General features: G+C 19.6%; 1 protein-coding gene across 1 annotated transcript in view; it reads left to right on the top strand.

Moving 5' to 3' along the window:
• Positions 1 to 466: 466 nt before the first annotated feature.
• The window catches only part of LOC105735668 (uncharacterized), a 29,176-nt gene continuing 5,408 nt past the window's right edge, over positions 467 to 24,234 (top strand). Inside the window, exon 1 of the mRNA XM_012487456.3 lies at positions 467 to 798. Coding sequence (XP_012342910.2) covers positions 765 to 798 — 34 coding nt within the window. The 5' untranslated portion in view covers positions 467 to 764. The remainder of the gene's footprint in view (positions 799 to 24,234) is intronic.

Genomic DNA, 24,234 nt, shown 5'->3' with positions numbered 1-24,234 from the left:
CAATAACAAAATAATAAAGAAATTTTAATCAAACCCATTTTCGAAATGATTCAATAACAATATGCTTTCTTTTATAAAAATCTTACGTTTATAGTCAAAAAACTTATAAAAACGAAATTAAATAAATTTTAATAAAAATCAATTCGTTTCAAATGATTCAACAATAGTATTCTTTTCAATTTGCAAAAATCTTAATTTCATAATGACAAAGAACAAAAATAAAGAAATTTTAATCAATTAGTCCATTCCGAGTTACAATACTTTTTCTTCTATATTTGAAAAAATGCTATGTTTACGGTTATAAAAACGAAAATAAAGAAATTTTAATCAAAATCAATTCATTTCGATGACACCATTCTTTCCCCAATATTTTGATAATGTCTAATCCACGTTCCAGGTCGCAGAGAGGGTGTCGTAGGCGGAAGTGCCGCGAGGATGCGCAAAATGAACCCAACCGGTCCTAGTCGCAGTGCTCGCGCGACTTTCGTCCCGAGTGCGTCGTCTACTTGCGCTCCGCTCCGAAAAACGCGACGCGATCCTCGTCTTTCCGTGACTCACAACGGCGAATGTCTCGAGTGACTTTCATTTAACGAGACATATACCGTATAAAATTATAATAATAACCTTCGATATTGTAATTTTCTTAAACGAGAAAAACGAAATGAAGAAACTTGATTTACGAAGAATTTTATTCATGGAAATTTTATGTGAGGGGGTGAAAAGTGAAGAAAAAGTGCGGGAGGAATTTAAAATACGCACACGTGATGCAAATACGTACGGCAGAATCAATTGAGCGAGGTAACAGGTTAGGGTAAAGAGTCTAATTACTATGTTTCCCATTTCAATTATCGGACAATCAATTTTTAATTTTTTTAAAATTTAGAAAGGAAATGTGAAGTTAAATTTAAATTTAATGAATTTAATTGTGTGATTACAATTTAATAATAATTTAATTTAATAAAAAAGAATATTTTTGGAATGATGTCTTTACTTATCTATATAAATATTTGTTGCGAATAAATATTATTGCGAAGCAATAATCTTTTTTTAAAATATGGAAAATATTTGTTGAGGATGTTATTCGAAATAATTTACTTATTTTTGTTTCCTATTTTTTATAGAAAATGAACCTGAAATTAATAAAATAAAAATTGCATTAATTAAATTGCGGCATTAAAGATAACAACTGCTATAAAATATTAATATTAATAATTATAAAATATTAATTTTTTATTATTATAAAAATTTAGAAATAGATAAATAAAATAATAATTTTTATTGAAATGCGATAAAGATTTTCTTTTACGTTTTAATTAATACCTTTTAAATTTTATCAATATAAAAAAAATATAGAAGAACAATTAATAATAAATTTTTTATAAATTTTTATAAAAACCGTAATGTAAAAAAGTATTTTAAAATATAATTATAAAATTATAAAATTATAAAAAATCCTTCAGATTATCATTAAATTTTTGTTAAATGAATTTACTCTAATTCGTAAAAGAATTCATATATATATATATATATTTAATAATATTTAAGTGATTTTTCTATTGTAATCAAGTTGATATATTGATATCATGTTAATTATTGAATTTTTATGAAGTAAGATAAAAGTGCGTTTAAAACAAATATAAAATGAATTAAAAATTGAATTGGTTCTGTTAAAGAAAGATTGAAAATATAAAAAGTGAAAATAATATGATCTTTTAATAAATAAGTTTTAATAAATTATATTTATTAATTTGAATTATCAAAATTTTAAATACAATTTAATTCAAATAATCGTTTATTAAATAATTATCTGTTTTTAATATGTCATTGTTAATTATTTATTTGTATCACATTGATTATTTATTTATATGTACAAGAATGAAAAATGATATAAATGATTAAAATGAAGTTATCTAATTGTATAATTTAAAAAAGTTTCTGATTAAGAAATAATTGGTTAATAAATTAAAATATAAATTTTAGCTTTCGTTAAAATAATCAACTAAAATAAAATTTACATATTTAAATTGTAGAAATAATTTAAGAAGTTATTCTAATATTTACTAATTTTACTTATATTAACTAATTAATAATAAAATTAAAAATAATTAATTTAAAGATAATTTTATTAAATTTTAGAAGATAATGTGTTTATTTAAATATGAATTCACCGCTTTTAACAAAGTACCGACTTAAATAAATACACGATAAATCCTGGTAGAAAATGGAAAGAGGTGTATTTAAAGTACTTAAATCTGAAACGAATATTTTAGTACAGAAAATATATATAGAATGATTGAAAAAATGCTAGACAAATTAATTATAAATTTTTTAAAAAAATTATCTTTTTTCTTATATATTTTTGTATATAATATAAACAATAAAATATATAAAAATATATAAATAATTACTGACGATTTTTAAACGATGGTAATATATAATGAGTTCATATTTTAGTAACATAAGAGAAAAAACATTTTCATTCCTCTAAAAATGGACTAAAATTTTATGAATTCTCGAAATTCAAAATTCTAAAAATTCAAAATTTTTTCATTTTTTTCTTCTTCTTTTTATTTTATCAAGTTTTATGAAATTCTTTCAACTTAAATTCATAATACGTTAATAATAACAACATTATTTTTTAAGCTATCAATTCTCAATTTTTTCATGAGTGTATATCATTGAAATTAAAATTCAAAAATTCCAATCGTATCAAACTGTCAGATATATGAGATATATAGAAATTTAAAATCGCAAAGAATCCAATTGTAATTACAAAGAATCACTTTGTAAATTTTTGAAATAAAATGAAATTCTCATGCGAATAATGGAGAAATCAAACAAATAATTTGCTTTTACTAATTAGAAAGTTACAAAGAAATTTTTTTCCATAAAAGAAATTTCACAATATCTGGCTATATAAAACAAGAATAACAATTAATCAATTGTAACTAATATTAAATCCATTATATTTTTTTTTCTTTTTATTATAAAATTTTTTAAATAATAAAATCTTTGAAAATACAGAACAAAAAGTTAACATTAATATATATGAACACTATAATAAGTTTTTTATTGAAAAGGAAAAATTTATTAGCAAAAAAATTAGAGAATTGGTTCAACTATAAAATATAAATAATAATTAATTAATTAAAACATAAATTAATTATGTAAAATTATTATTTTTCTAATAATTTTTTTTTAAAATTTCCATTACTTAGAATAATTTAATATGTAGCTGAGTATTTTTCCTTTGATAGTCTAAAAAAATTTGTGCACACAAAAAATTGATCTCTTGTTATAAAATTTGAAAAAAAAGTGAAGTAATCAATATTTTGATTAGTTTCTCAGAAAGCAATACTTCATTCAAGCTATTATATGATTACTAGAACTGAAGTTAACATTGAAAATAAATAAAAAAATAATTACTTTTGGATAATATAATTTTTTATTATTCACAATGCATCGCATAAATGATCGCACGTATTATCTAATTACTCGAGTATCATCACTTTTGTTTAGGCTTATATATATGTATATGTCGTGCCCATAATAGTGTTTGTGGTGGATGGAAAGTTAATTTGGTATATATATATATATATAGAATGCTCTTCGACAAATGTCGTCGTACAACAAGTGGTATATTTTCTTAACGATAAGTGGACTGTATTATAGTGCGGTATGCGTGTTTATACGAGAGCTGAGTCTCTCACAATGTCAAGTTTATCGTGTCCGACGGTCAGAGTACAATGCGTAGTAGCGAGCACAAGAAAACTATTTATTTATTATATTCCGGCGGACATATTCATAACGAAATGTTAATTAAATGTAATTTTTCTTAATTTTTGATAAAGAATCGTGCCCTTAAAAGTTCTTTCGCAGGAAATTTTAATGGAAAAAAACGCGAGTTTTCAGTGGAATACGAAAATAGCCAATAAAATCGTAGTCAGTCTCTCTATTTGCGATATCTCCAAATTTGAGGAAATTCCTCGAATTAAACTGATATTTTATAAAGATCCGATGATAATCAGGAATCGATCATTATCGTATATCATAAATGTTCTCGCTCATAAGATAATGCTGAGACAGCTATGTCTGGAATATGTTACTGTTTAGTTTGAAATCATGTTGCATTTCTGCTAGACTGAGATATCTTAAATTATATATAAGTTCAAATATAATTTTCTCAAAAGCAACGTTATCTTAGGCAGCATCATCCTAAAACGATTTTTATTTAGTTTAATAAGTTCAGTGACCAAAAATGGAGAAGATTCCATGTGAATTCCATTTTTCAGAATATACATACCATTTATGATCGCAAACAATTTTTTTTTATTTTATTTTTTCTCTGTGTATTATTATAATATATTAGCGAATTCAAACAAATAAATCAATAATCAAAATAAGTGTAAAATTTAAAAATTAAATTATTTTTATCAATTATGATTTCTCTATTTTTCAAGAATTTCAAGTCACCAAAAATAGTATAAAATTTAAAGGTTCGAGAAATTTCTTCAATTTTAAAGAATTTCAAAATTTTTAAGTATATCTTGTCCTTATTTTTATTTTATTCTAAATTAAAATAATATATATTCATATTTCATTTCAACTTTGAAAAACTAAATTTCCAAGTTATTTATAGTCTTTTATTAAATAACTTTAGAATTAGCAATTTTAAATCATAAAAAAAATCTAACTTGGAGAGCAAATTTTTAAATTTATCTTAGTATTTTAATACATAATAAATAAATTATACTTTTCTTCAATTTCATGAAATCTACATTTTTAAATATTTATATTTTTTCAACTTTAAGAATATTCCAATAAAATTTAAAAGAAGATTCATTTTAAAAACAAATTTTTGGATTTATAAATTTGTTCGACATTTACAATTTTATAAAATATATTTTAAATATTTATATTCTTTGATCAAATAATCTAAAAAAAAATTTAAATAAATTCTAATAAAATCAAAACGGTATATTTTAATTTAAATAATAAAAAAAGAAATAGATTAGAGAAATCAAAGGAATCAAAACATGTATTAGAAAATTGAAATATTTTCACAAGAAAATACTATTTCATTTAATGTCTAACAATAAGTCACGATATTACAAGTATTATTCACAACAGATTTAAGTGAAATTTATTTCAAATAATAATTAAGACAATAATGTCATTTATAAGAAACTATGGACAAGATATCTCGTGTATTATTAATTCAATCATTGGACGAGATATCCCATTCTAGTGAAAAGGTATGCAAGATATATTCTTCATAGTATCTTACGAACGATTGTTTGATGAGATATCTTGCTTATGACATCTCATAAACGATGTCTTGCTGCGTAAAATATCTTGTCTTTGTAGTAAAGAGGTTAATGGAAAACTCATTTCTGAAATAATTTTCGAAATATTGAGCAATTTATGTACTAATAATCGTAGTAAGCGTTGTAATAATCAAAAATGATAATAAAATATAAACATTTGAATTAAAAACTAGTTATTTTCATCGAAATCAAATAACAAATAATAATAATAAATTGCAAGTAATTTATTTTATGAAATGAATTATTTAATTGCAATTAACTTATTTAGTTTTCGTATGAAATATTTGTGTCATTTAAAAAATAAATTCTTTGTTAAATAATTTCAAAAAATATTTTTAAAATGATATAATTCGAAAATTCCTTATAATCTGATTCGATACACTCAAATTTCACCATGTCTTGAAAATTCACCAAAGAAACGATAAATGAAACAATGATGGCCGCCGAGATCTCAGCAACCTTCAGAGCAGCTGTATTTCAATGAATTGACTCGAATACCCTCGCTTAGTCGTGGCTGGTATCGCAATTTCGAGCGCGAGTTTACTCGGTCTCTTCGCCGTTTCGCGAGAGGAATTTATATGCAAATGGTCGCGCTTCAGGTCGTCAGAAAGAAGAGAACACTTTTCATCAACGAGCAACCCTGCAATTGACACAAAAATGAAAAATGGTAATCGACCGAAGAAAAATTCTTGATTGCGTTGAATCGTTTCAGAGAACGAATCGAGAAACATTGAAAAAGGAAGAAGAATTTTAAAAAGGAATATTTTATTTATAAAACTTTGTAAACCGATCGAAAATGGATATCCATGAGGAAAATGAAAGTTTTATCTTTGGTAGAAGATAACGATATCGAGAAATGATTGTGAATGTAAGACTATTTGTATTTATAGAATCTTGCGTTATTATCGTGTTAATTTATAATATATGTAGGACGCATAAAGGATTAATATTAATTTCAAATAAAAGAACAGATATTTAACAAAAAAATGACAAATACATAAATTCATGGGACATCTTTTCTAAAGATAAAAATAATACAAAAGTTGGCATACAAAAATACCTATTGAGGTTAATTTATTAAGTTATAATCAATTTAAATTTGCATTGGGAAAAATAAGGCGAAAGTGAAATTATGTATTTTATACTTTATCTTCTGCTTAATTTTCTATCTCATATCTTATACAAGATGTATCCTCAATTGACAAGATAAATCGAATTATTTATTCAAACTGAGTGAGTTGACGATATTGTCACGAGATGTCTATGATTGGTTATTATTTTTCATTAATAACTCAAAACAAAACTTCTGCAAAAGAAAAAGTTACTTGAAATTATCATTTCTTTATAAAATAGTACAAAGAACCGTGTTCTCTTGTAATCATTCGAATTCATAATTTTTTTTCATCGTTGGCTTTGTCTTAAAAAATGTTTTAAAAACAAAAAAGCCATTTCTACTTTTTCTATTACACACATATCCATATATCCATAATCCATATATTTTTGTCTTTTTTTTTCCTTCATACTTTTTACTCTTTCATTTCTCTTTATCTTTATTTTTTTCTTTCTCTTTCTGTTTCTCTCTTTCTTCCATGCTTGTATTTCATCGTTCTATTCATTTTAACAATTGTTTCCTACTATATTTTGTCATTTTTTTCATATATTATAACACAAATAATATTATAATTCATATTCCATATTATATGCATGTACAGGATATTAGTATACTCATGAAATATGAAGGATAATTTTATACAAAAAAAAAGGTAAAAGTTAGTATACAAAAATATCGATTAAGATTTATTATTAAATTATAATCAATTTAAATTTGCATTAAATGAGATAGGGAGAATTAATATATAATATAATAAGAGATAGAGTTATTTATTTATTCTTAAAAAGATGAATTTGCATGAAAGAATATATCAAAAATTTAAAATGATATTATTAAATAATTTAAATCAACACAAACAATAATTTTAATACCTAGAATCTTTTACCTCTATTAAAATCAATTATTGTTATTGTATCAAAAAATAATTGAAAATATAAAATTAATTTAACTATTTTAAAAAATTAATTGCATAAAATATATATCTAAAAATATCGTAGTGAATTTATATAAAATTTTATATAATTCAAGTGTAAAAGTTAAACATGAAAGGGATTACTGCGGCATTTAATTGAATTGAATTTAATTTAATTGAAAAAAAGTGTGCCAAATGATAAAATAACCAGAAATCATTCAGAAAGAAGGAATACTATTTTCTTATAATTTATACCGTGATGTGAAAATTAAATATATGAAGATAAAATGTTTTATTCATGCAGAAAATATTTCAAAAAATATTTCATTTAAAATAATTTTTACATCTTTCAAAAAATTCAATAATACAATATCTACCTTATTAATTATAATGATAACAGTATAATTATAAATCATATCGTAAAAATCGCGATTTGATATATTAATATTAAAATTGAATCTTATTAACGAAAATCCAAGAAAGAATATATCTCTGATTAAACGAGATTCTTATCATTTTTAAGTACATGATCCTATTTCATTTATATATTTTATTACAATACATTTCTATTTGTTACTGGCATATATCCGATTATAATTCGTGTTATTCTCTGCTTAGTTTAATTGAAATATCACCATCAGTTATAATGTCGTATCAAACAAAATTTATTCATGGAGATATTTATTATTTCGATTTATATATATATATATATAAATTATATTAAATAAAGAAATAAATAAGAGATGAATAACGAATACATATTTATAAATATTATATAACATGAATATATTAATTTATATTTTATACGCGAAACGAAAATTAATATAATTATAATCAATATAATGCATTATCAACTCAACATTGAATAACTACATTAAAAGTATTGAAGTCATTGATTTATATTTGATATCAATGTCATTATGCATATTATGCCTATATTATGCAAATGATAAGCAAATTATAAGGAAATTTTAATTTAAAAAATCAGTGATTAAGAAGTTTGAAATTTGAAAATAGTAATAATTATTGTTATAAAATTATTGAATCAAAAATATTACCAAAATAGATATATATAATAGATATTAATAAAAATAATTATATAAAATAATTATAATTAAATAAAAATTAAAATTTATAAAAACATTTTTTTATAAAATTACAGAATTTTTTTTATCGTTTATTATAAAATAAATATAATAAATATATTTGAAAATTCAAATTCTTTTTTTTTTAGTAGATTTCTAAAATTATTTTAACTCGAAAAGTATATAGATTAATATGAACAAACATAAAATAAAGATGAAGATTTATTAAATTCTAATAACAAGAAAAAAATCAACGATTTGTAATAAATAATTAAATATAAAAATTAAATGTATAAGATGTTAATATATAAAAAAAGATCGATTATAGAATAAAGTAAATACAAAAATTAATTAGGATTACACAAAAATTTTAGGATTTATTTATTAAGTTATGAAAATTAAGCAACTGAAATTTTACATTAAACTAAATAAGACGAAAATAGCGCGAGACGATTCTATTTTTGTTTTGTTTTATTTAATGCAAAAATTGTTTATAATTTAAACATAATTAATTATTAAGATTTCAACTGTTATTTTAAATTATTAAGTTTAATCTTTATTTTAGTTTCTAGAATCGGTTCTCTGTTCCAAATGTATTAACACTTTATATAATAGATATTGCTTTTCAATATTATAAAGTTTTTTAAAAAGCCACTATTGCCATTTCTAGTTAATGATTTTTAATAATGATTTTTATTTGCTACATAATTACAGTATCATATTTTACAAATATGTTTTTACAAAAGATGATTATTTAATTTTAGAAATAGTATAATTAATTACTCAATTAATATTAATTTAATAATAATCTAAAATCTTAATTTTTAAAATTTTATAATTTATTTATCATTATGATTAATATAATGCATATACACATATAGAAAATTTTCTATACCGAGAAAAGAATTGCAAATTCAACAGTAATGTTTATTTAACTGTCGCACTTTCTGTTTAATTATTATTGATTTAACTCTAACAATTTTTAAAAGGACTTCTTTTTCAGCATGCTATTTAAAAACATGAAATACTTATCTTGAATATTTTTTTCTATTTTTTTTATTCATATAAAGATATTTAAACAAATTAAAATTTTTATGAACATAATTAGAAAAATAAATTTAAAATAAATTAAATTTTGTTTCGTCTTTTAAATATCATATTTTCCTTTGGCTTTTGTTTTTTTTGTATATCATTTATATTCTTGTAAATTTTCTGTATTTAAATCTTCCATAAATGCATAAACTTCTATATTTCTTATTTATTTCATAAGAAATGTTTTTTGCTGTTTGTTTAAAGTTTTTAAAAAGAAAGAAACTGTCAACAATTCTCAGAATACATTTTCTTAATTATTTTCCTTACATTTTCTTAATTACTATCCAGTTCAGTTTATCCGATCTTATAAATTATAAATAGAAAATACTGAAAATACTGAAAATAGTAATTAAAATATTTTTATTTAATAAGATAATATTTCAAAATTTTATTTCTATAATTTTACATATAAGAATACGTATATATTTTGAAAATATAATATTATATGTAATTTATTATATGTGAGTTGGAATTATTAATTAAAATAATATATTTATAAGATATATTAAAAATATTTGGAATAATATTTTTTTGGATAGATTTAAGGTACTAAACTTCAACAATATATTCAATATATTCTATGGGCCTTTAAATAAGTAAAAATTTATATAAAAATATTGTTTAGATTGTTTAATGTTTTTTAAAAAATTATAAACAAAAATGTGAAATTTCAAGAAAATAAGTTAAGTGATATTTGTTATTACTGATATTTATATATAATTTTATGTGAATTATATTTATAATCTTTAATTATTAAATTAATATTAATTTTTGTTATTTGTATTATTTGTATTTTAATACTAATTATTACTACTGATACTAATTTGAATATTAAATATTAATGAATTTACATTTCATATCATATTTATGTTACAGTGATCGTATTTGTTGTTATTTCCATTCAATTCTTGTTTATTATTGTTTATTTTTTGTTTTTTCATTTTTTTTAAATCTATGTTTATATAATATTTTTTATTTATTTAAATCTATAGAATATATTAACAAACTTTAGCATTTTAAATCTGGAATAGTTTATATATGGAAAATAATTATTAATATTAGAATTAATAATAAAAATAATATCCAAGAAAAGCAAATATTATTATTTTCAATCAAAATAAATATTTTCAAACGAATATAAGTTTAAATAATTCATAATCTTTGTTTAATATTTATTAATTATTATATATTTGTTAGATGTTATTTTGTCTATTTATCTTTATAGTATAGATTTCAATGTGACTTCATAGCAAGTTTTATGAAATTAAACAATCTCTCTCTCTTAGAACTGATGAAAAATATATATATACTATAATGCTTAAAATATATATATGTACTACTATAATTAGAAAAATAAATTTACTATTATATGTACTATTTACAATTTCTAATTTTAGTCACATATTCTTAAGATTTGATTCTTTTATTTATTACAGTATAGTATAGTATAATAGTATAAATTTACGAATGTATAAATGTAAATGTAAATCTATAAATTTCATAATTAAATTTCATAACTAAATTTAATAATTATGAACATAATCGTTCAACAACATTCATAAACAATTATATTTTATATACATATAGAATCAAATAAATATTTCAAACATTAATATGAAAATAAATAATATAATTGAAATATATATTGCATATACATGAAAAATTATTTAAATAAATATTTTAAATATTGCAGATATATCTTCTGAATTTTATTATTTTTTGTATTGCTTTATCATTGATATTTTTAAAATATTTTTGATATATTTTGAAAATGAAAAGATATATATTGAAAATGACAAGATATAACAAAATATGCACAAAAATTTTTTCATTGTAATTAATGTAATCTAAAAACAGTTTTGAATCACAGATGCTTTACAAATTGCAAATATATTTTGTATGTAGAATGTCGAATTATATCATATATCAATTCAAATAAATGTAATGTTAGCTGTTAAAACAAAAGAATTACTATATGGAATATTTTAAATTATCTTTAATATTATCTTTTATCTTTAATATTTTGAATATATTGAAATTTAAAATCTCATGTCATATTTTATATTTTCCAAATATTTATAAAATTTACATAAAACCATAAAAAGATATAAATAATTTTAATTATGATTTGAATTATGATTGAATACTTGTTAAAAAATTTTTAAAAAACTTTTGAAAATTTACAGATTAAATACGGAAATAATAAAATTATAATTTTATATAAATGTTATTGATTGACAAATCATTCGCTCTTATTATTCACGATGTTATAAATTAGATAACGTTAATACTTTTCTAAATACCTAAGTACAAATTATTAACAGTATTTCCAAATAGCTTCTATTTTCATAAATATGAAAATAAATGATTATTTTAAATCAATGTAGTATATTTTAAGGAAATTCATTCTCTGAAAATATTTCTACTTTTTGTTTTACATATTATTTTATTTAAATTTTACGAAAAGAGATCGCAATTCGAAAAACGTTGGAAAAATGTACTGTAATAAAATATAATAATACGTAATCAAATAAAATAGATTATATTTTAAAAACTCTCTCATAATCTTCTAGTTGATGTGGCATTAATCATAACATTTATATTTTGTTTCTTTAAAAAAGAAACAAAGTGAATTTTTATTTCATTAAGTAAAATTTTTATTTCATAAGTAAAATATTAATGTGTTGACGCAAGGAAAAACAATAGAACATAACTATTGCATTTGAAAAATGAAATTCTAAAAACTCGTTTTTATATCAGAATGGCTAAATGATGTTGTAAATGTGTATCTTTATACGTATTTTTATATGTGTACATAGAATTCAGCTAAGTTCTTAAAAGATAATAAATTTAATTAGATTTCACTGAAATAAACAAACGTTATGAAAAAGAGATAATCAAACAATGTAACAAATGCTGTTAAATGCTACTTATCGATTTTTTATGATTAACGTTATTTTATAATTTTTAATAAAATATTTTCAATGAAAATTCATATAAATGTTATGATCTTATTTTAAAATATGACATTTTTATGTAATTTTGTTATATGTTTTAAAATAGTCAATTGCAAACATAATATATATTAATACATAATAATAGATAATAATATATATATTTATTATATATAAAAGATTATAATTACATACTCACACATACATTATATTATTAACATATATTTTGCAATTATTAGATTATTTTTATAATAAATCAATATCAATTATAATAATTATAATAAGTCAATATAGAATATCAATATTCTATATTAAAGTCATAAAATTATTTAAAAATTATTAATAATATCTAGAAATATTTTGAAAAGAATAACTTATCACTGAAAGATATAAATGAATAAATATAATTGATTCAATATTATCAAAGGCAAAATTTAATACAAGCAAATAAATAAAAATAGAAAAAATATACGATAAAAAAGATAATAAATTTGTTCCTATGAAAAAACCTGATGGGTATAATGAACCAAGAGACCTAATAAAAAAAAACAGAAAGAAGTATTGACTTTGAATTGACGTTAATGAAAGTGAAACCTTAAACGAATTCTCTGAAACTCAATCAATTCCTTGGAGAAAGGACGAAACATCGTTTATAAAACAGAAGAAAAGATTGGAAACAAAATTTTTTAATTGAATGAAAGATATTTTAACATGTAATAATAAGCATACTTCTCTTTTGAAAAATCTTTAAATTATATTAATCCAAAAATTATTTTTTAAATTATTTAGAGAAATAATTTATCTTTGAAGTGACATAAATATTTCATAACGAAAAATAAATAAATATAATTTGTAATTAAATGGATTAATTATTCATCACTTCAGAAAATTATTTTTTATTTATTATTTGAATTTGATCAAATTAATAGCTTTTATATGTAGCATTAAATTTTTATATTTATTTTTATATTTTGTTATTATATTTCTATTTATTTGATTATTACATATTTATTTATTTTATTTGGTTCAATATTTATTCATGAAAAATATAAAAATATTTCTCTACAATGAAATATCTTTTTCACGTAAAACTTTTATTAAGTTATTTTTCTTATTAAGATTTAAGTTTTTTTTTCTTGATCTTTGCACTTCTTGATCTAAAATAAAATCTGTGTACTTCATATTATATAAAAAATTTTATTATTTATTATTTTTTATCTTTTATTATCATTTAAAATAATCATTTAATATCATATAATTTAATTGCAAATATTTTTACTTTATATAAATATATTTTTTATTTAATAAAACGAATAATTATTTGTTTTTATTTATATTAAATAAATTTTTATTATTTCAAATAAATATTCAGTCATGTTCAATCGAGATGATTGACAGAATTAGACTTGTACACAATTTATTTAAAATAATATATTAAATTAAAACTATTTAAAAATTTATTATTTTTTTTACAAATAATATAAAAAAATAATATTATTTTGTATGAGATGCAAATAAATTATTTCCAAATAATTTTTTATTTAATTTAATCTACCCATATAATAAAGTAACAACTTAATGTATGGGATTTTATTTGAATAAATTAACTTTTGATCATGATAAATTGTATATTTCTGGCATGTATATTGACATCAAATAATCTAGAGAAAAATTATTTATTTATTTAAATAAACTAATACATGATTATTTTAAATAACATTTTGTCAAATAAAATAATATATTAAATTATTCCAAAATTTTTTTCATTATTTGCACATTTTATTTTTAAGGTTTTAAAATAAAAATTTAAAAAATTACTGATTTATTTTTAATTTCCGTTTATATATTTATTTTTTTTTTAAGTTTTATTAAGATTTTTTCACAATTTATCATTGAATTTACAAATTTAAAAATTATAATTTTACCATTATAATTTTTAAAGAATAATCAAATTTGATAATTCTTCATAAAAAAAATTGGTTTTTTAAATTATATTAAAACATATCTCTTTATTTTATAAATAAATAAAAAGAATTTTAAAAAAATAAAATAAAGAATGGGACTGGAATTCTGATTAGAACATTCTGTATGTAAAGCGTATAAATATTAAAATATTATTGAAATATATTAATAGGATTTGGACCACTTTGATCATTAATCTGGAAAAATAAAATCATAAAACTTTTACAAAGATAAAAAAGATACGTGTGACAAAAAAACAAAAAGAGCTTTTGATACTGCTCTTAATAATCTTATTTTAAATTATTTTTCATATTAATATTTATTTGAATTATTATTCAAGTCTAAAACTAAAAGTTTTTCACATTTTCAAGAAATTTTTCAACTTTTATGTCCCAAGCTGCAAAAATATTTCATATACGCGAATAAGATTGGAAATACAGAATGAACAGAGAAAAAATGAAAAGATTCGTAAAGAGATGAAAAGTGTTATTTACATGCGTTATTACATTGCGTTACATGATACATTCTCTGTGTTATCATTACGTGTTACTATTTTTCCTGTATTATCTTCTAGCTTTTTCTATTGTGGCATATATTATATATGAAATGTTATACATCGAGTTCTCATTTTCTTTTTTTTTCTTTTTTTTTTCTTTTTTTTTTTACGATACTTTCCACCAATATTGGCCTTTCAAATTTTTTTCTACATAGTAATTTTTTTGAAAATTGAATGAATGTAAAATTTTATGAAAAATTGAAGAAAAATGTTTCCTCAATAAAGAAAATAATCATATTCATAAATGGAATATATTACACTATATAAAATACATTCATTGTATTTTATATGTATTTTTATTGTGAAAATAATAGAAACAAATTATGATAGAATAAAATTTTCTATTTAAGTAAATATAAATTTATTGAGTCGAATAATTTTATGTTCCATTTTAATAAGAAAGGATGTGATAATACTATTGACTTTAAATTAATAAAAATTAATAGTTAATTGAAATAATTTATTTTAAGAAAAAACAGATGTAAGTTATTTAAAATATTTATAATTTCTCTAGTTGAAAAAAGTTGATGTAAAATCTATTATATTCTTAGGAAAATACGAAGAAATATATTTATTATATTTATTATAAAATTTTTTTTAAATAATGAATATTTAAAGGAATATTTAAAGAAAATCATTTTTTATGCTTGAAGTTAATAAAAGAATCATTTTTCACTAAGAATATCATTTGTCACACATAACGATAATAAGAAAATAATGTTAAATCTTATTAAATGCCTATCCCAATTTATTTACAGAATATTCTTGTTATAATATTTTTGGTTCTTATAAAACTTTATCAATAAAAAATTAAATATCTTAAAGGTTTTTGGAAATTACTGAAGAAATTCATCATCAAATTATGAATAGAAATTTAAAAAATTGTAATAAATGTTAAATCGTACATTTCAAAAATCTCGTAATAAATATCAAAAGATAAATGAAAAAGAAATAGTGTTTTAAAATAAAATGATAATTTTACAAAAATAAATTATATTTATATTTTTACTTATATATACAAAATATATTGCATTTAAACTTTTCTTAAATTTTTTTCAATTTTAAATTTTTTTATTCTTATTTTTATTAATTTTTTGAAAACAAATTTCGTTTTATCAACATCTATAATTAAAGATTAAATTTAGAATAAAAATTACACATTTATTATTATATTATACGAGAAATGACAGCCGCAGAGTAATGAATGTCAAATGTTTGTGACAGCTACAATACGATGTTTCAAGATTTACCTAATAAATGCCAGGATCTCATACAAGATCGCAGATTTCCAGATAGCGATGAAACAAGAACATCTGTGAATCGTATCCGACATTTTAATAAAAATAATTTGAAATAATTTGAAACAAAATACTAAAAAATTTAAATATTTATATAATGTTTGAAAAAAATATTTTTTTATAAATTATTTCATTTCACTCATTTCGTTTAATGTTTAAATTATGAACAAGTACTATGTTCCATCGCAACAATAAAAGAAATCGTAAAACTATCAAGTTTAATAATTAAAATCTTTCAATTTTTTTAAATTTTTTAGTTTCTTTATAGTGAACAGCAATTCGTTCTGCAGAAATAAGTAATAGTTGGCACATCATATTTCTATATTCCTTTTTAATATATTAACATGCTTTATCGAAATCCAGCATGATTTCTGATTTATTGCTTGCAAATCTTTTTCATCGTCGCACGTGTTATTTCAAATCGATTGTCTAAGGATAATTGAAAGATAGAAGAGTCATCTTTTTATTTTTTTTTATCAATCTTAAATCTTCTTTTGCCACTTCTCTCAATCGAATTTTGACCCAACATTTTTTATTATCTATCTTTCTATCAATCCACGTGCCATTCTGAACAACTTCCGCGAATTTTAATAGAAATCTTCTGACGAAAAAAAAAATTAGTCAGCCATCAACAACGAGCGAAAATAAAAATCTTCTAAAGTTAATTTTCATTTTTCAAGTGAATTATAATATTCTTAACCAAATCATAAATCGTTAATTCAAACTGTGAATCGATATATTATATATTATTTATTAAACATTATCAAAAATGGAATAATAGGAAAATAATATTGAAAATTGATAAATTATATTTAATTTGCATACGCTTAGATTAATTTTTTAATATAAATCCTAATATACAATAGTGTAATTTGAATTCCATCGCGTCGATAGACAAAATATCATGCAATGTTTATCATGATAAGCTTTGGACGAGATATCTTGTAACGCAATATCCTTCATGTGGTGATGTGTACAGAATATTTCATAAAACAAAATCGTTCATACGACCGATATATTTCGTCTTCTAAAAAGGTATGCGAGATATTTTGTTTAGCAATTCATAAAATTATTTGTTTACAAAAAAAATTTCATTTATGAATGTGAAAAATTTTTTCATTAATAGAATGATTATTGCTGATATGCTAAACTCATACCTATTACTACATACCTATTCAGTGTTACTAATAATGTAATTGTTATATATAATATACAATTTGTCATAACATGATATTAAAATTCATGCAATACTCGAGAAAGATTATTATGCACTATTTTCGCCAAAAATGATTGATGAGTGATATTTAGACAATGATATAGACATTGAAAAACGAGATGAGATATCTCGTTCAAAGTATATCATGATTGATGACGAGATATTTCATTCATTGATACGAAAAATTAATATATTATGTTACACTATAAAATATTAAATTTACTCGAAATATTCGAAATATTATTTAAATTTCTTGTGTTTTATTAAAACTTATTTCAAAGTAATATTTATATAATATGTAAATATATATTATATATTTAGAGATAATATTTTTATATGTAAATACTATTAAAGAAAAGTTTATTCGAAAAATCTTATATCGAAGAAATAAAAATATTTATTTCTATTTATCAATATCAGAAATATATTTTTCTGCATGTTAAGTGAAAAAAATATGCGCAATTAAAAAAAAAAAAATTTTCGTACACTTTCTTATTTTATAAGAAGAAATTCAATTAATCCAAAAATTCTGATTTTAATGAAAGTTTATGTATATATTGAACATGAAGGATTATATTTGAAGTAATTTTTTTTTAAATTAACTTCCAAAGTTTTAGTATCTTTTCGTGTTTTTGAAATTCTAAATTCTAAACGAAATTTTGTAAAATTTTGTAAAATTTTATTCGTTCTTACACTATTATAGATTATTATGTTTGAAATAAAAATAAAAATAAGGATTAAAATTTTGAACATTGATTTTATTTTCTTCAAATAGTATTCCATGTAAAAAAAAATTTCATCGTATACAAAATATTAATATATTATTACTTAAGACATCTTTCGATTTTAAAGTTCAAAACAAACGAAAAAATTGATATATAAAAAATGTTAATTGAAATTTTATTAATTAAATTATAAGCAATTTAAGTTTCTCTCAGATAAAGCAAGACAAATTCAGAATATGATGAAGATAAAGCTATTTCACTTTATCTAACATAAATCTAAATTTGTTCAATCCAGCATTATTTATTTTTGTGTAAATTTTTATGTTTGTCTAGTTTCTAAAATTAATCCTTCGAAATTATATATTATATTTTACAAATATATAATTATTTCTATATTTAAGATTATATAACAAACATAAATTTAAGGTAATAAATACATTCAAAAATATATACAATCAATAAGATATAATTTTTATTCTTTCATTTAAAATTATTGGTTTCTTTAATTATATTTAAATATAACAAAAATTTATTTTATATCTATTTATCTTTATTCCAATCTAACCTAATTTAACTTAATCTAACGTCAAAGTGAGGAGCAATTTTTATATTAAATTTAGATTCAATATTATAAAAATACATACAAGAAATTTTTTCATTCTTAAACAGAAAAAATTCGTTCAACAATTTTTTCGTACGTTTACATTATAATTTTTTCCATTATTTTATTCAACTCATTTTCCATAAAAACGATTCAAATTTGTAAAAAAAAATATTAACTGTGGCTAAAATTAGCTAACTTAAGATAGCTTTTTGTATATTACTAAACAAAGGATATATAGATACATATGTAAAATTTAGATATATTGCAATAGTTTCGAGAAAGAATGTCCTATTTTGGTTTTATAATGTTATATACAAATTTACAATTCCAATGATATTAAATTGATTTAGAATAATAAAATTAATACAAATCATTTGAAACAAAAATTCGATTAAAATTCAACAGGTATTCCAATCCATCATTAAATCTCTAGTTCTTTTTTTTCTATTTTTTTCTTTTTTATTTTTTTTCTTTCGCTTCCCTCTTCTCAATTTGTCTCTTCATCGAAAATTTGCGCAATAAATATAATTGGCATCAGACAACATTTTCGAATCTAATCTTCCAAGTATCTAGCTGGCAATTTCACCAACGAATGATTCTGAGTAAATCCTTTGTGAACTGCAGCGATACTCTAATGGGATATGGCAGTAATTGTACAGACTAAATTTCCTATCTGCTATCTGAACGCAAACTGCCACTGTAATCTTCTCTAATTAATTGCATGAAATGATATTTAATGTCGATAAGGTTATAAAATTAATTTAAAAGCGATTGAATTTATCAAAGAAAGACGTGATCGATGAGAGTTCAGATATTAAACGCGAAGAATTTTAATTTTTATCATGAAATTTCTTGCTTTTTATTTCTGGATTTCATTTTCCATGCGTGGAATGTTTTATTTTTATTTTCTATCTGGAATGCAGGTACAATGTTATTGATTATGTTTAGAATTGCTCTGCGTAATTAATTAAGAGGAAGTTTAATGCTAATTGATTTTTAATGTAATGTTAGTTAAGAGGAAATAAAGTTAATTAATACATAAAAAGAATGTATATTTGTTAAGTAAATGGTTTTTAAATATTATAGTTATTATATTTTATATCATATTATCGTATTATTATATTATTCATTATATTTATTTATTATTATATTATATTATTATAATTTTATTATTTTATATTATTTATTTATTTATTAATTTGTTTATTAATTTTATTAATTTAGATATTCAAAATTATCTATATATGTATGTAATAAAATGGATTCAAACATAGAGTCAAAGTTCTGATTTGTTATTTATAATTTTTAATAACGAACGAGAATTGTTTTCTATATTAATATTTAAATTATTAAAATTTAAATTTGATCAACAATTTTTTTATAAATATTATAAATTATTTAAAAATTATCATTTTATTTATTTTAATTTAATTTTTATTTTCAATGAATAATGTAAAAATAATTTTGAATGAAGAAAAGCAGATTTGGAATGAATTAAAAAAAAAAAAATTCATTCTAAAAATTAGTTCCTAAGAATTTTTAATTCATATATTCATTTTCTGAATATCATTTTACATATTCCTTTCGAAATATCAATAAATTTATGATACTAAAGAAAAAATACTATAATTTATGATATAATGAAAATAACAATTTAAAAAATATCTTTAAAGTTATAAAAAAAAAAGAAAAAATTGTGATTTCATAATCCTTGTGAATTCTCAAAAATTAATTTTAAAAAATTATTCACAAGAATCTCTAGCATTATTTATATATCAAATATTTAAATTTTGAAAATTTATTTCATTTAAATTCTATACAATTTATAATATTTTCACTTATTTTTATTTTGAAATATTTAAAAATTTTAAAATTAATTCAAGTTATTATAATTGAATAATCAATTTTTAACAATATATATAAACAATATATTGTATTTAAAATTATCTTTAACAAGTACTAAATGCTTCAAAAGCAAATAGTATTAAATTAATTGAAGAATATTGTATAAATATTCTGTGTATTCAACAATCATTTTAGCTTAACACAATTTATCATTTATCACATAATGTACTTTAGAAAAGTTTAAATTTTATTTTTTATCAAATTTATCAAATTTAATTCAAATAAAAATAAATCTATATATGATACTTCTCATATATTAGATATTTTACAAAATATTAATTTATTTTTTGCAATGTAAATATTATTTTATTTTATTTATCTTCAATTATATAATATTATATATTTTTTCTGGTACTCTTACCGATTTGTTTATGATAAATATATTGTTTATAATAAATAATGTAATAATGTAGTAAGTAATTAAAGCTCTCATATTTCTTTCTTATATTTATAAGCTTTTTTTTCGAAGATAAAGTCAATTCGCAATGATTCTGAAATATATATATATATATATAGTGATTTGTAAAATAATCAAACGCTCGTTGTAAATAAAATTGTTAATAATAAAATATATACATATATTAGATTTAAATTCCAAATATATTTGTAATTACTATAAAACACAAATATCAGAATTACATGAATTATGAATTTCTTTTTAACAGAATCTGATTAAAAAAAAATATTATATTCAATTGATGATAAAATTTCACTTATCATTTACATTTTTTTATAATCGAAAATACGAAAATAATAAATAAAAAATGTTATTAAAAGATTTAACTTTTAAATTTTTAATGGTCTAAAATGCAATAAAATTATAAAAAACACAGTAAAATTTCCATTGTTCGTATTGTATTCGAACATTCTATTATTCGAGCTGTGCACTATTTATATTCGTAACAATGTAAACAGATATAATGGAAATAAAATTTAATTTAAAATTGATATTGGATATATTCATATGGTATATACATATAGTATGGCATCAAAACATAAATATAATGTTAAACTATTGAAACAAAATTGGAAATATGAAATTAAAAAATGGCTATAAAATTTGAAAAAGAATATAATACTCAAAAATTTATAATCACAAAACAATTAGAAAACAAAAGAATAGAAGAAAAAAATTATTTATAAGGTTTTCTTATAAACAACGCATTTGTTAAAATTATCTTCCAATAAAAGTTAAGAATGCCAAAAAATGTAGCATGAAAGAATGATTTTAGAGAAAAATCAAATTTATTGTAAACAAATATATTATTCTCAAAATATAAAATAATTTATTTATGTTATATTATTGAAAATTATTCAAAATTCTCTTATTTGAATTATCTTGTCTTCCTGTTAGTTCAGATAATGAACATTCTACTATTAGAATATTTAATTTTTAGATTTTATTAAAAAATATTTCCAGATCAAATTGTATTCAAAATATGAATGTTGAAATATTAAGAACGATTTTTATTTTTTCAAAAAGATTTTCCATAAAAAAAAAATTGCATGTATCCATTATATTTTATACACATGCAAACTTGTATTAAAGTCTAGATTTTCATAAATAAATTTGTGATATAAGATAATGTTTGAATAGTTTCAAACTATTGTAAATCATCTAATATAGATTCAAATTTCTGTTGCAATAAATTCTAAAATTGGAATGTAAATCATGATGAACAAGCTGACTAAACTATCAAAATATCTGACATATATTCAACTTGATAAATTATTTTCAAAGGCCAAAGATGAAGATGCAAAACGCAGAGATTATATACGTGATGTACATAAATACATGACCTTATTATTTTAACGAAGTAATATCTCATATTCATAAGATTTTTATCGAAAAATAATGATCGTATAATAAAAAGATCTTAAGATTTTAATTAATACATAATTTTGTAAAATTTATTTGAAAATATTATTTTAAAAAATAAATCTTAATCTTTGAGAGATATTATTAATTTATAATAGATATCTTAATTCTATTTATTGAATGTTATTTAAAACTAAGTATTAATAATTTGACATAAAAAAAATATATGAATGTTAGATATCGATTTGTTTGCCTTACTTTCTGATGATTCTAAAAAAAACTTAATAATTAATTTTTTATCGATTCTCGTCAATAATATACAATATTAAGAACTTAACATAATAATTTAATAAATACAACAATAATTATTACATAAATTATATTTGTTCTAATTCTATTCATCACGTTATGGATTACAAACTTCTAATAAATATTTATAATTATAAAGAAAATTAATAAATAAAATCTCTTTCTGTCAGAACAAAAAAACGGAATAAACAGATTTTTGAAATAAATAAATAAAAATAAATATTTTTCAAATTTTACGAATGAAATTTTCTTTGAGATAATAAATAATATTTTAAATTTATTATAAATTTATTATACATTGTTATATATTTTCATGTTTTGTACAAATATAATTTTTAAATTGTATTTTATTTTATTTATATAAGATAATAATATTTTTAATTTTAATATTTTTAGTATAATATAATGTTTTAAAATATCACAATATATATTGTTTTCTTCTTTATTTATACTATAAGTATATACAATTAAAATTATTCATATAAATATATAATATTATATAAATTTATTATGTATGTATTTATGTAAACGAAAAACTGTATATATGTCAAATCATATAAATATGAAAAGAACAGCAAAATTAATCTATATATATACAAATATAAACCTAAAATTTTTAATTTTTGTATTATCTGAACAATATAATATGAAATTTGTATCTTCCATTTTTAATAAGTTCAATAAATGATAAATAATATTCAATTCAAAATAATATTTTCAAATGTATTTATGAATTTATACTTATATATATATATATATACTATATACTCATAAGTATATAATATATATATACTTATGAAAATATTATTTCGGTTCTTATCTAGTCTTTTGTCTTAAACTTTCTTAACAATCTAAAATTTTTTCCAATTGATTTTATAATTAAATATATTTAATATTAAAATTAATATTGCGGAAAACGACTATCGTTTAATCGATATCTTCGATATCAATGACAACCAATATTGTCATTTCCTGTGCCGTGCTTCGCATTGTCCATGATATTCCATATTATCAACGTCGTAACAATATAATAATGTATATTGATTAAAAAATGAGATAATCTATAATAGTTTGACATATTATCAAGAGACCAAAACGATTTTCATTGAAGATTATATTAACCATTATCGACAAAAGTGTATTGAATCCATATATTGTTGAATACAAACAATTAATTTCCGGCATAATCATATTCATAATAACAGAAATTTCAAAATAATTGTCTCATTAAATATACTTTCTAACATGATGAGAAAATTAAATACTTTTTCTTGAGTAACTGAGTCTTCCAATTACAATTTACATTAATTCAGATCTACGTTTTCTTTATCTTAGAATTTTAATCTTTTACACTCGAA

The sequence above is a fragment of the Apis florea genome, unplaced genomic scaffold (genome assembly GCF_048593485.1).
Source record: "Apis florea isolate Af1SG1 unplaced genomic scaffold, ASM4859348v1 contig_1789_pilon, whole genome shotgun sequence".
Classification (NCBI taxonomy): Eukaryota; Metazoa; Arthropoda; class Insecta; order Hymenoptera; family Apidae; genus Apis; species Apis florea.
This window is presented reverse-complemented; position numbering and strand designations above follow the sequence as displayed.